Raw genomic sequence first — 14,197 nt, 5'->3', positions numbered from 1 at the left:
ATATCAAGTAAAGGAAAAATAAAATTAATTCTTACTAATTCTTGATATTTACAAACTATAACTAAAATGCCTTGTTTGCTCACCATTTATGAAGAGACCCAGTTCATTTTCTGGATATATTTATTTTAGAGAAAATGCTCTAGTGTTATTTGACAAATGCATGGAAGGAAAGTTAACTGATCCCACCTTATTTATTTTTAGCATGTCAGGTATTCACTGAATTCTTAGTGTCAAAATTAAACTAAATGGGACAAAAATCTTACAAAAAAAATTATTGACCAGTATAGTATCATTCATGAACACATATGCAAAATCCTTAACAAATTACAAGTTAAATCCAGCGATTTATAAAAAGGTTAATTAATATGACCCAAGTAGGGTTTATCCCAGAGTGCAGGATTGGTGGAAAACTGAATGCTCCCTCCCTTATTGGGAACCAAGGCCAGGGTGTTCAGTGTCAAACACACTTATATTCATGTTTGTACAAGAGTGCCTTGCCAGCACAGTAAGGAAGAAAAATAAAAACCATACAGATTGGGAAGGAAGAAATGAAACTGTTTATTTGTAGACAACATGATCTTCTATGTAGAAAACCCAAAGAATCTACAAAAAAGCTACTTAGAACTATGGCTGAATTTAACAGAATCACTGGATGCAGGGTTAATATTCAAGTGGTAATTGTATATCTATAAAGTAGCAATGAATAATTTGAAAATTAAAAATTGAAAATGTCACACAGTCGCATCAAAAAAACCCCAAAATACTTAAGGATGAGTGTAACAAAATATGTGCAAAATTAGAAGTCATTTCTGTGTAGAAGTACTTGAATATATGATCAAAAACTCTGTTTATATTAAGAAGAGTATGTACATTTTTCTGTAAAAGAAATGGGTTTTAGAAGATGGTTTTTCTTAGGTGAGGTTTTTGTATTCTTTTTTACTTTATTATATTACATGTGTGTCATAAGTTCCTTATAATTGCAAATCTTGTATCTGCTTGGCCATTCCCCTAATGTTGGATAGATTGTTTCCAAGGTTTCAAAATGCATTTTCTAAGTTTCTTTAAATTGGTTGGTATATATCCTACTACTGATAAATTTGAACCCATAATAGGTTTAATGATAAATTATAGGAAGAATGGAATCAATCATTTGATTTTAGAGCATGTAATTGGTGTTGGGTAAAGATTGACTACATTTGGCCACCAGAATGAAAGTTTAGTATGTTCTTGAGGTCTGTTTCTAATACTTATTCTTGATAGCTCATTATTTCCATTATCTTAGAAAAAACTAACTTTAAAAGATGTGGCAGTGGCTTCCCATTTTTGCATCAAAATGATGTAATGCGTTTGTTAATTTACTTATTCATTGGCAGTAACATCTTGTGAAGTCTTTCCTTTGCCTCTTAGATGTCTGAGTTCTGCTGTGTATTAGAATTGAACAATCTTGGGGCACCTAGGTGGCTCGGTCAGTTAAGCGTCCAGTGTCAGCTCAGGTCATGATCTCGCTGTTGGAGTTTGAGCCCCATGTTGGGCTCTATCCTGACCCCTCCCTCACTTGCACTGTCTCTCTCAAAAATAAATACACATTAAAAAAAAAAAAAGAATTGAACACTTTTTATTATCCCCGAATACCACCCCCCAGAACTTAACTCCTTAAATTTATTTGTTTACATGGCTGTTGTCTCCTGTCAGACTGGGAATGGACTTTGTCTTTTGGCTTTATATACCTACCTGCTAGTATTATTAGGTATATGATAGATGATGTACTAGAAGTGTGTTTTAGTAATTACAACTTCAGTTTCTCTATAGAGAAAAGACCAATTTACACTTGAAGATTGCTATTTCTAAGATAGTTACCCTTTGTCACTTGCTCATACTGGCCTGCTGAGTGCTAATGTGAAACAAGAAAGAAGGGATGGGTTGATGTTAACTAACTTTCTGATTATTTGACAGGTGTGGGATTATGAGACTGGAGATTTTGAGCGAACCCTTAAGGGGCATACAGACTCTGTACAGGATATTTCGTTTGACCACAGTGGCAAGCTTCTGGCTTCCTGTTCTGCAGATATGACCATTAAACTATGGGATTTTCAGGGCTTTGAATGCATCAGAACCATGCACGGTAAGGGGTAGAGGATAATATTTTGATAGTGATTTGTAATGTGACATTCCAGAGAAAAGAATATTGTTTTCTAATAGTGTGCGGGTTCCCTGCATTCGATTCTTAATTGTATCAGTGGAAGAGCATATGATGTGTAGCCCGTGGATAAACCACAGTAGTTGAGAGTTGTTTCAATTATAAGGTTTTAAGTATCTCTTAGTGGTTTATATAAAATACTTAATTCGCTTTCAGGAATATTTTTGGATAAGAAAAATGAAGTTATTGGGGAATTTTTTGTTTTGCTTTTTGTTTTCTCACCTGGGAAACAAGTTCATAGAAAGTAGATACAGTAAAAGCTGGAACCTAGCATTTCTTGCTCACTTTATAATGTTGTACATACACTGTAGAATGTGAGCTTGCTTTCCTGGTTCTTGTCATAGAGACTATTCTCTGAGGCACTTGGGCTTTGTGGGAAGAACATGGGCTTTAGAATCAGATATCTGGGTTCAGATCCCTACTTGTTTACTTGTGGCATTGGGAAATTTCAGCTTCTTTCATATGCAAGGTAGAGGTAATAATACCTGTCATAGGATTGTTGTGAGGATAAAATGAGATCATATACATAAATCACCTTGGTTTAGTATCTGGCACATAAGGGGTGCTCACTAAATAAGGATTTTTGTTGTTTCGTTGACCATGATAAAATTTGAAGGTTTGGATTTTGTATAAGGAATACATCCTGTGTTGGTAATAAAAGTTTTTGGTTTTTTTTTTAATAGATAATTCAGTGATGTAAGCTATGTGTTTACATAGGAAGTGTAATTTGAAGGGTGTGTTTCCCCCCAAATTAAATGGGGAAGCTTACCAGTTAAAGGAATTCTGTTGAATCCTTTCCTAAAAACTAGTGTTTATGTTTCTTTAAGTAGCCTGTGTCTTGTTGCTCTGACTTAATGAAGAAGGAAAGTAGGAGATAGAGGCCTCCTGTTACGGAATGAGTAAGTCAAGGGAATAAAAGGCACAGTATGAGGAATATAGTTAAAGACACTGTAATAATGTATAGTGACAGATGGCAGCTACGCTTGTGATGAACATAGCATAATGTATAAACTTCTCAACTGAAACTAATGTAACATTATGTGTCAACTATACTCAAAAACAATTTTTTTTTAAGAAGAGTTCTTGGGGTGCCTGAGTGGCTCAGTCAGTTAAACATCTGACTTTGGCTCAGGTCATGATCTCATACTTTGTGAGTTTAAGCCCCGCGTGGGGCTTTGTGCTGACAGCTCAGAGCCTGGAGCCTGCTTCAGATCCCGTGTCTCCGTCTCTCTCTGCTCATCCCCTGCTAGCACTCTGTCTCTCTCAAAAATAAATAAACATTAAAAAAAAAAAAAAAAAAAGAGTTCTTTCTAACCATTGTATATGTTCCTGAAAATAATGATATTTATGAGGATTCTCTAGGGCTTTTTCCACAAAGGATAACTAATTAGGAATAATGCATATAGAATAATGCATTTCTTTTTTACCCCCATTAACATCAACAACAAAATTTTTCAAACACTATTTTTTTGGGAAATGTTTACCTATTTTGAGGGAGAAGAGAGAGTGAGTGGAGGAGGGGCAGAGAGAGAGGGAGAGAGGAGCCCATCATAAGGCTCAATCCCACGAACCATGAGATCATGACCTGAGCCAAAATCAAGAGTCAAACACTTAACCGACTAGGCCACCCAGATGCCTTGGACCACTGTTTTAAATATGGAACCAAATGTGGGGCACCTGGGTGGCTTAGTTGGTTAAGCGTCCGCCTTTGGCTCAGGTCGTGATCTCACAGTCTGGGAGTTCGAGCCCTGCATCAGGCTCTGTGCTGACAGCTCAGAGCGTGGAGCCTGCTTCGGAATTTGTGTCTCCCTCTCTCTCTGCCCCTCCCCTGCTCATGCTCTCTTTCTGTCTCAAAAATAAATAAAAACATTTTTAAAAAATTTAAATATGAAACCAAATCTCCATTTTTCTTATTCTTCTGTTTAGCTCTGTAAATCTTATCTCCAATTTATATCTTAGGATATCAACCATGGAAATTTTTGTGTTTTTCTACTGTTCATATATAAACATTCAGCATATTAAAACATCCAAATGCTAATGACACTGATGTTAAAACAGTTTTGTGGTCCTAAATTGAGCTAGCTGCTTTTCATTGTGGATTATTTTAATAAGCTATTATTTTAATAGCTAGCTGCTATTTCATTGTGGATTATTTTATTAAGTTGCTAATTCCTAAACTTTTTTGTGTGTAAATCCAAAGTTTCTTATCAAATTTATTAAAACCCAGTGTATTTAAAGTTGCTGTGGTATTTGAAATCCCATGGTGAAATCTCATGGTAAACTGAGATTTAATTATGCTATAGATCACTTAATACATTGCTGTGTTATGTTTTAGGCCATGACCACAATGTCTCTTCAGTAGCCATCATGCCCAATGGAGATCATATAGTGTCTGCCTCAAGGGATAAAACTATAAAAATGTGGGAGGTGCAAACTGGGTAAGTAGGTTTGGTTGAAATGGTGTCAGCTAAAGAGATATTAAACAACCAAACAAAATGTGTTCTGAACCAGTTATTTTGACTTTAACCCAAAATAATTATGGTGCTGGTTGTGTTATGTACTATAAAATGAGGTTTGAATCTCTAAATGTTTCCCAAAAAGGAATAGAGAAATTATTAAAAAAAAAAAAAAAAAAAAAAAAAAAAAAATTCGTGTCCTCGAGAGCCATTTTCTATGCAATGGCTTATTATCTCTGTGGTCTTCTTTTAGGTGATTTCTCTATGGGTTGAAATAAAATGTAAATAACATTTGTGCAGGTAGGCCCCTGTTAGGCTTAATTTGGTTGTGCTTAGAATCACACATGATTGTTATAATAAAATCTTAACCTACTACTAAGTAGTTTTACCCAGATTAGTAGAGTATGCCTTTGTCTCAACAAAGCTATAAATATTTTTGTTAGGTTTATTGTGTGTGTTTAGTTTTAGAAGATTTTATTTCTCTCTATATTTTACCTTCTAGAATGTGTTGATTGGTTAGCTCCTTAATGATACTTCCATCAGCTTATTTTGACTGATGTTTGATTTTCCGGCCTGTCCCCATCTTTCATTAACCATGAATGTACATTTATTGTGCTGACTCACATATGATTACCCTAACATGGTGCCGTCCTCTTTATTCCAGTACGTACGTAGCTAGTTTTATATTGCTCCTGGGAAGTATCCCAGTGATTGCCATTCATGATGTAGATTATTATTTGTTTTGACAGCTACTGTGTGAAGACATTCACAGGACACAGAGAATGGGTACGTATGGTGCGGCCAAATCAGGATGGCACTCTGATAGCCAGCTGTTCAAATGATCAGACCGTGCGCGTATGGGTCGTAGCAACAAAGGAATGCAAGGCTGAGCTTCGAGAACATGAGCATGTGGTAGAATGTATTTCCTGGGCTCCAGAAAGCTCATATTCTTCCATCTCTGAAGCAACAGGATCTGAGGTATGTGATTTATATATCATTTCATGATTTGATTGCTGGTATCAGAATCTTAGATAACTTCTGATTCTCAGTTTCAGGGCAGTTAATGCATTGAAAAATCTGTATCCCAGAATTCTGAATCTTGAAACTCTTTACTCTTTCGAACTTGCAGAAATGTTTATATTTTTTAACTAGTGATTATTATTGCTGTCAGCTGACCTGTGATTTGGGCTGGGGATGGTGGACCCGCCTGAAGAGTAAAAGTGGTCATTAAATTTATAAGAAATGCCATTGTTGTAAGAGTATAGCAACTGGTGCAAAATAAAACTTATGGGAGAAGTTAAAAGTTACCTTTTAGAAGAATAGCCTTCTTTAATGAGCGTAATTATTTATAAATTTATGGTGGAATGCAGTTCAGTATTTAAATATTTATTTTACACAGAATTATTTCATATGAAGGCCTCTTGATACTCTTGATCACTAGAAGCACTAGCTGAATCTGTCTGGAGTTTTATTTATTTGTGTGTTTTAAGTTTTTATTTGAATCACCCATCCTCCACCCATCTCCCGTCTGGTAACCATCAGTTTGTTCTCTATAGTTAAGAATCTGTTTCTTGGTTTGTTGCTCTCTTTTTTCCCCTCCTTTGCTCATTTAAATTCCACATGCAAGTGAAATCTTACGATATTTGTTTTTCTCTGACTTATTTCACTTAGTATTATACTCTCTAGCTCCATCCATGTCATTGCAAATGGCAAGATTTCATTCTTTTTTGTGGATGAATAATATTCCATTGTGTGTGTATGTATGTATATATATCTTCTTTATCCATTCATCAGTTGATGTACACTTGGGTTGCTTCCATAGCTTGGCTATTATAAACAATGCTGTTGTAAGGGTGCATGTATGTCCCTTTGAATTAGTGGAATTTTTTTTTCTTTCTTTCTTTTTTTTCTTTCTTTCTTTCTTTCTTTCTTTCTTTCTTTCCTTTTCTTTCTTTCTTCCTTCTTTCTTTTTTCTTTTCTTTTCTCTTCTCTTCTCTTCTCTTCTCTTCTCTTCTCTTCTCTTCTTTTCTTTTCTTTCTATTCTTTGGGTAAATACCCAGTAGTACAATTTACAATTACTGGATCATAAGCCGTTCTATTTTATACTTTTTGAGGAACTTCCATACTGTTTTCCAGAGTGGCTGCACCAGTTTGCATTCCCACCAATAGTGCAAGAGGGTTCCCCTTTCTCTATGTCCTCGCCAACACCTGTTGTTTCTTGTGTCTTTTATTTTAGCCATTCTGACAGGTGTGAGGGGATACCTCATTGTAGTTTTGATTTGCATTTCCCTAATGATAGTGATGGTGAGCATCTTTTCATACGTGTGTTGGCCAACTGTATGTCTTTGGAGAAGTGTCTGTTCATGTCACCTCATTTTTTAACTGGATTTTTTTTTTTTTTGGGTGTTGAGTTATAGAAGTTCTTTATATTTTGGGGGTACTAACTCTGTATCAGATATGTCATTTTGCAGATACCTTCTCCCATTCGGTAGGTTGCCTTTTTGTTTTATTGTTTCCTTTGCTGTGCAGGAGCTTTTTATTTTGATATAGTCCCAGTAATTTATTTTTGCTTTTGTTTCTTTTTCTTTGCCTCAGGGGACCTATTTAAAAGAAAAAAGGTGATACAGCCAGTGTCAGAGAAACTACTGCCTATGTTTTCTTCTAGGATTTTTATGATTTCAGATCTTATATTTAGGTCTTTAATCCATTTTGAATTTATTTTTGTGTGTGGTGTAAGAAAGTGGCCCAGTTTCATTCTTTTGCATGCTGCTGTCCAGTTTTCCCAACACCATTTGTTGAAGAGACTATATTTCCCTTTGGATATTCTTTCCAGCTTTGTCAGAGATTAATTGACCATATAATTGTGGGTTTGTTTCTGGATTTTCTATTCTTTTCCATTGATCTATATGTCTATTTTTGTGCCAGTACCATAGTGTTTTGCTTACTACAACTTTGTGATAAAACTTGAAGTCTGGAATTGTGATGCCTCCCCAGCTTTGCTGTTCTTTTTCGGGATTGCTTTGGCTGTTTGGGGTCTTTTTAGACATTTTAACAATATGTGCTCAGTCCGTGAACATGGAATGTCATTCCATTTCTTTGTGTTGTCTTCAATTTCTTTCACCACTGTTTTCTGGTTTTCAGAGTACAGATCTTTCACCTCTTTGGTTAGGTTTATTCCTAGGTATCTTATTATTTTTTGGTGCCATTGTAAATGGGATTGTTTTCTTAATTTGTCTTTCTGTTGCTTCATTATTGGCTTTTAGAAATGCAACAGATTTCTGTACTTTTTTTTTTTTTTTTTTTGGTATCCTGCAACTTTACTGAATTTGCTTATCAGTTCTAGAAATTTTTTGGTGGAGTCTTTTGGGCTTTCTACTCAGGAGTTTTATATTTCGTCATGGTTCTTAATTTTTACTTTTCATGATTTCATTATTTATGATTAATAACTTAATAATAAATTACAGACTGTTTCTTTGAATAAATTATATGAGCCAAAATTGACCATGTTCCTTTTTTATAGAGACAGTCCTATCGTGGATATTTTAATTATATTTTAATAAATGAATGAAAAGAATCTTCTTCCCCTACCCCCACCCTTCACCCCCCAAAATTAGTTTTCTGAAATGAAACTTCTGTAGTAATCTCTTAAATTTTGGCTGGCTGTTTGGTTGCATTTTCAAATTCTTTTTACTGCCCTCTGGTGGTGGTTACTTACCATGTCATAAAGTTGATTCTGGCTTGGATGTTATATAAAGACTGAATTAGTTTTCAATTTTTTTCTTGATTCCAGAAGTCTTGAGCAATAAATTTATCATCTGTTAGTGTTATAGAAACTGAGTCTTAACCTAAATGGAGATTTTCTATTTTCATATTATCTGGGTCCTTCCTGTGTAGCCTACATATGTCAAAAGACTTGTGTATTTCGATAGAGGAAAATAAAATGAGTAAGTCCTGGAGATCTAATTGTACAGCTTGGTGACTATAGTTAACAATACTGTGTTGTATATACGTGAAATTTGCTAAAAGGGTAGCTCTAAAGTGGGGGATGGTTATACGAGGCAATGGATATGTTAACTAACCTGATTATGATGATCATTTTACCATGTATATGTATCTCAGTATCAAATTGTGTATAGTAAACATACACAATATTTATTTGTCTCCCAAAATTGCATTTCTGTAAAATTGAAAATATAGATCATTGTTAGAAGTCGTCTAAAGTCTTCACTTAACTTCTTACATGGGAAACTTAATTTTTGTATGTTTTCTATAGACTAAAAAAAGTGGCAAGCCTGGGCCATTCTTACTGTCTGGATCCAGAGACAAGACTATTAAGATGTGGGACGTCAGTACTGGCATGTGCCTTATGACCCTAGTAAGTTTGCATAATATTAACTGCTTCTTTTGAAGCTTACTGTGTTTATATTTTGGGGGGTTAGATGCCTTGTGATATCTTACTAAATAATCTGAATTAGTCCAGGCTTTAAAATAACTTCTTTATAAAGATAATTTTTCTTAAACTTTTGTAATTCCATTGTTAACAGTGAAATGAAAGTTATTCCTGTAGGGATGCTTGGATGGCTCAGTAGGTTAAGCTTCCAACTTTGGCTCAGGTCATGATCTCACATTTCATGAGTTTGAGTCCCGCATCAGGCTCTCTGCTTCGGATCCTCGGTCCCTCTCTCTGCTCCTTCCCCACTTGCACTCTTTCTTTCAGAAATAAACACTTAAAAAGATAAAAGAAAATTACTCCTGTAGAATGTCATGTTATAAAAAGGATCTACAAAGCCATTAATGCTAGGAGGGAGATCCTAGCTCACTTTATCTTTAAAAATTCTATATCTCCTATGGGGAAAAATAGTATTATTACAGACCCATTCATTTTTTAAAGTGTTTGATTCTGTATTTCACTGTATTTAATTTTAATATGAATCTTATTGACATATTTGTTCTTCTTTATTTGTTTTATTTTACCATTATGACGTTAATGTTGTTACCTAGCTTTACGGCTTAGAAATGTTGATTTCATTTTCAGGAGCGCCAGTATTTAATATTAGGATATATAAATGATAGTACAAGATTGTGGGCATTTTTATTTGCCTAAGGGAGCAATAAGGGGATCTGTGGGCATTAACAATTTTTGTTAATTAACAATTTTTGTAATTTGGCATCCGTTTGTTTTAGAGACGTTTTAGGTACTAACCATACCTTGAAGTGATGGTCTCTGTAAGATATGGTAGACACTTTGGAAGTATCATCAAGAATTGATTAGAAAATTAAACTCTCCTCTAACAGTATTCTGAGCTGAGTTCAGATACACTGTATCACTATTTAAAAAGGTGATCTGCAGAGCTACCTGGCTGGCTCAGTCGGTAGAGCATGCGGCTCTTGATCTCAGGATTATGTGTTTGGGACCCACATTTGGGTGTAGAGACTGCTTAAAAATAAAATCTTAGGGGCACCTGGGTGGCTTGGTCTGACTTTGAGTGTCTGACTTTGGCCCAGGTCATGATCTCACGATTTGTGAATTTGAGCCCGCGTCAGGTTCTCTGCTGTCAGCACAGAACCCATTTCGAATCCTCTGTCTCCCTCTCTCTCTCTGACTCTCTTTCAAAAAAGAATATTTAAAATAAAATCTTAAAGAAAAGAAGGAAAGCATGTGCTCTCCTCCCCTGTAAGAACAGAGGTCACCTTAATTTCTCCCGAGGTTTCTGGCTCCTGTTTTTCACCTGAAGGATAGTACTTTTTACTGCTTTATTTTGGTGTAGCCATGGAAATGTGATTTTGTATTTTACTTTTAAAATACATTTTGTATTGGGGTGCCTGGGTGGCTCAGTCAGTTAACCATCCAACTTTGACTCAGGTCACGATCTCTCAGTTCATGAGTTTGAGCCCTGCATCAGGCTTTGTGCTGACAGCTCAGAGCCTGCTTCTGATTCTGTACCTCTCTCTCTCTCTCTCTCTCTCTGTCCCTCCCCTGCTGACGCTGTCTCTCTCTCTCTCCCTCAAAAATAAATAAACATTAAAAAAAATTGTTTTAAATAGATTTTTGTACTTTTGTTGAGACTTCTACCTCTCGTCATTGGTGACTTTTATAGGTCACTACAGTAGAACAAAGTATTTTATTTATTTATTTAAGTCTATTTTGAGAGAAAGTGGGTGCAGGGCAAGGGCACAGAGAGAGTGGAAGAATCTCAAGCAGGCTCCACACTGTCCGTGCAGAGCCTGATGTGGGGCTGGATCCCACGAACTGTGATCTCATGACCTGGGCTGAAACCAAGAGTTGGATGCTTACCCGACTGAGCCATCCAGGCACCCTGGTCAAAGAATATGTTACGTTGGTCATCTGTCTTTTTTTGTTTTTCTTTCTTCTTTCTTTTTATTTTTTTTTTTTATAAACTCCCCTTGGGTTCTTTTATAAAAGCAGTATGGTTATTTACATTATAGAAAAATTAGAAGTATACAGAAAAGCTAAAAGAAGAAAATAAAAGTCACCCATATACAGCTCTGTCATACCTAATAAAACCTACCAAGTTTGTTTAATTATTTACTTATTTTGAGAGAGAGAGCAAGCAGGGTAGGGGCAGAGAGAGAAGGAGACAAAGGATCTGAAGCGGACTCTGTGCTGACAGTAGAGAGCCCAATGCAGGGCTCAAACTCACCAACCGTGAGATCATGACCTGGGCAATGTCAGAAACTTAACTAACTGAACCATCCAGGTGCCCCTCTTTTCTTTTTTTTTTTTAAAGTAATTTTTTTTTATGTTTGAGAGGGAGATGGAGTACAGGCAGGGGAGGGGCAGAGAGAGAGGGAGACACAGAATCTGAAGCAGGCTCCAGGCTCTGAGCTATCAGCACAGAGCCTGGTGTGGGGCTCAAACTCAGAGTGTGAAATCATGACCTGAGCTGTGAAGTTGGCCACTTAACTGACTGAGCCACCCAGATGCCCCTCCCCCCAACCCCCCACCTGCTTTTTTAAAAATGTTTATTTATTTTTGAAAGAGAGAGAATCCAAAGCAGGCTCCAGGCTCCGAGCTGTCAGCACAGAGCCCAATGTGGAACTCAAACTCATGAACCATGAGATCATGACCTGAGCCGAAGTCAGACACATAGACCATTGACTGAATCACCTAGGCGCCCCTACCAAGTTTTCTTTTTTTAGTCTAGGGTTGTCCATAGAACTCTCTGTGATGATGTTCTGTATCTGTACTATCCATCATTATAGCTACTAGCCACATGCAGCTGTTGAGCTCTTGAAATGTGGGTAATGAGACTAAGGACTCAATTGCTGATAGTATTAATATTTTAGTTTATATTTTAAAAACTACATGTGACTAAATGGCTACCCTGTTGGACTGTTCAGCACCAAGCCATTGTCTTAAATTTCTATGTAGAGGAATATGGTGGATATATATTTGGCTCCAAATATTTTAACATATATCTCCTAAGAATAAAGAATAACACCTTTATTCTTAAGTTTCTTGATTATACTCAAGAAACTTAACATTGGGGTGCCTGACCGACACAGTCGGTAGAGCACATGACTCTTGATCTTGGGGTCATGAGTTTGAGACCCACATTGGGCGTAGACATTAAAAACATGATTAAAAAAAAGAAAAGAAACTTACCATTCATACTACATATTCACATTTTCTCTAGTTATCCACTAGTGCCCTTTATAACTGTATTGTAGCCACCACCCAGGAGCCAGTCAAGCATCACACATAATATTTACTGGTCATGCCTTATTAGTTTCCAGTTTCCTTTAATCTAGAAAAATTCCCTACACTTTTTTGGGGGGATGTGGGGTTCTTTTTTGGCACTGATGTTTTGGGTACATGTAGCTTCACTGCTTTGAGTAATGACTGAACTATTTTCTTAGATGCCGTTTAAATATTTTATCCCTTTATTAAGTTGAACACCTTTTTTTTTAGGTGGGTCATGATAACTGGGTACGTGGAGTTCTGTTCCATTCTGGGGGAAAGTTTATTTTGAGTTGTGCTGATGACAAGACCCTCCGTGTGTGGGATTACAAGAACAAGCGATGCATGAAGACCCTCAATGCGCATGAACACTTTGTTACCTCCTTGGGTATGTACGAGTAAGGAGATTTCTTAACAAGTAGATTTTGGAGTGCGAGACACAAACAGTTTTATGTAATCATGAGGAATTTTCCAGGTAAGAAATGACCTGTGCTTTCAGGACAGACTAGAGAAGACAGTTTAAAAACTTTGTGGATTCCTACTATTTGTTTTAAATTCTCCTTTCCTTAACTCTCTCTTTCCATCATCAGCCTTATAATAAAAAAAAAATTACTTTCTCCATTGCACAACATTGGTTTTGGAAACTAGGATTGTGAAGAGGATGCTTACTAACCACTCTGATGGGTAATTTTCTTCCCCTACTAGTTTGTAAGTTTCTCAAAGGAAATCTTACTCAGCCTTTTTCCCTCCGGCAGGTTTATACTCTCATGTACTGGGGACTCACTGAATTAAGTCTAATAAACAGCCTCAGTGTCATCTAGACCTAAATCTAGAATATAAGATAGTGAATACATTAAAAATATAATACACCCAGGGTATGATGGATCTAATGATAAAAATAAAGCCTCAGTAGAATAGGACCAGTGCCTACCTCATAGGATTGTTAAAAGAATTAAACATGAATATAATGCATTAGTACTAAGCCTGGAACATAGTAAGTTAAGTAAGTAGATACATTAGAGCTACCCTTGTTAGATTCGAGTGAAACATTCAGCCTTAGTTGGGATGGGGGTAATGGGCGTAGGTATTTTTATTGAAGTGTTAATACAGGATTTAATCATTAAGTCTCAGCTTCGCTAACCCAGGGGTGTATGTGTGGGTGTGTATAGAAAAAAATGAGCATTCCTGGCACTTGGACTTGCTTATTTTGTGGCTTGTTAAAAATTTTATCTGCGTTTAAAATAAGCCTTTTCTTTTTCTTTCAGATTTCCATAAGACGGCACCATATGTGGTTACTGGCAGTGTAGATCAAACAGTAAAGGTGTGGGAGTGCCGTTGATTGAGTCTCATTTGGCCCCTCCTCCCATTTTTCCTCTGGATGCACTCTGATGATACCATGGTTACCCCATTGAGCTCTGTTTAAATAAATATTGTCCTTTCATGTAAATTATTCTGGATGTAGATTGAGCTTATTAAATGTTACACACAAAGTATTCATGCATGGTGAATCCAAATTGTATACTGTAAATTTACATACGTTGTCTAGAAGTACCATAGGGTTTAAAAACCTGGGCTGGCATTGGTCACACCAGGCCTAAGAAGGCAGAAGTTGAATAAATTGAACTAGGGCACTAAACTGAATAGTTGACAGTGTCATTTTATGTTGGATTATTAATTCCTGTTTTTCTTTCTGCTATCTGTTGGTGCCTGACTTGATGGCCTCATTTGGGGAAAAGTGGTGATTATTAGGGCTTTTTCTGAAATGTGTATCTATGTAACATCACTTAAGTGTGCTTAATAAATCTTCTTTAAGGATGTTAGATGATAAGGCTACAATTCAAA

General features: G+C 36.2%; 1 protein-coding gene across 2 annotated transcripts in view; it reads left to right on the top strand.

The window, feature by feature from the left end:
* Window positions 1-13,805, top strand: part of PAFAH1B1 (platelet activating factor acetylhydrolase 1b regulatory subunit 1) — a 74,372-nt gene extending 60,567 nt beyond the window's left edge. For both annotated transcript variants that reach the window (XM_042917348.1, XM_042917349.1), the window contains exons 6-11: window positions 1,954-2,122; window positions 4,533-4,635; window positions 5,403-5,631; window positions 8,927-9,028; window positions 12,587-12,743; window positions 13,621-13,805. In XM_042917348.1, the coding sequence (XP_042773282.1) occupies window positions 1,954-2,122; window positions 4,533-4,635; window positions 5,403-5,631; window positions 8,927-9,028; window positions 12,587-12,743; window positions 13,621-13,694 (834 nt within the window). In that variant the 3' untranslated portion in view covers window positions 13,695-13,805. The remainder of the gene's footprint in view (window positions 1-1,953; window positions 2,123-4,532; window positions 4,636-5,402; window positions 5,632-8,926; window positions 9,029-12,586; window positions 12,744-13,620) is intronic.
* The last annotated feature ends 392 nt before the right edge of the window (window positions 13,806-14,197 follow it).

This window comes from Panthera leo, chromosome E1 (assembly GCF_018350215.1).
Source record: "Panthera leo isolate Ple1 chromosome E1, P.leo_Ple1_pat1.1, whole genome shotgun sequence".
NCBI classification, from domain to species: domain Eukaryota; kingdom Metazoa; phylum Chordata; class Mammalia; order Carnivora; family Felidae; genus Panthera; species Panthera leo.
This window is presented reverse-complemented; position numbering and strand designations above follow the sequence as displayed.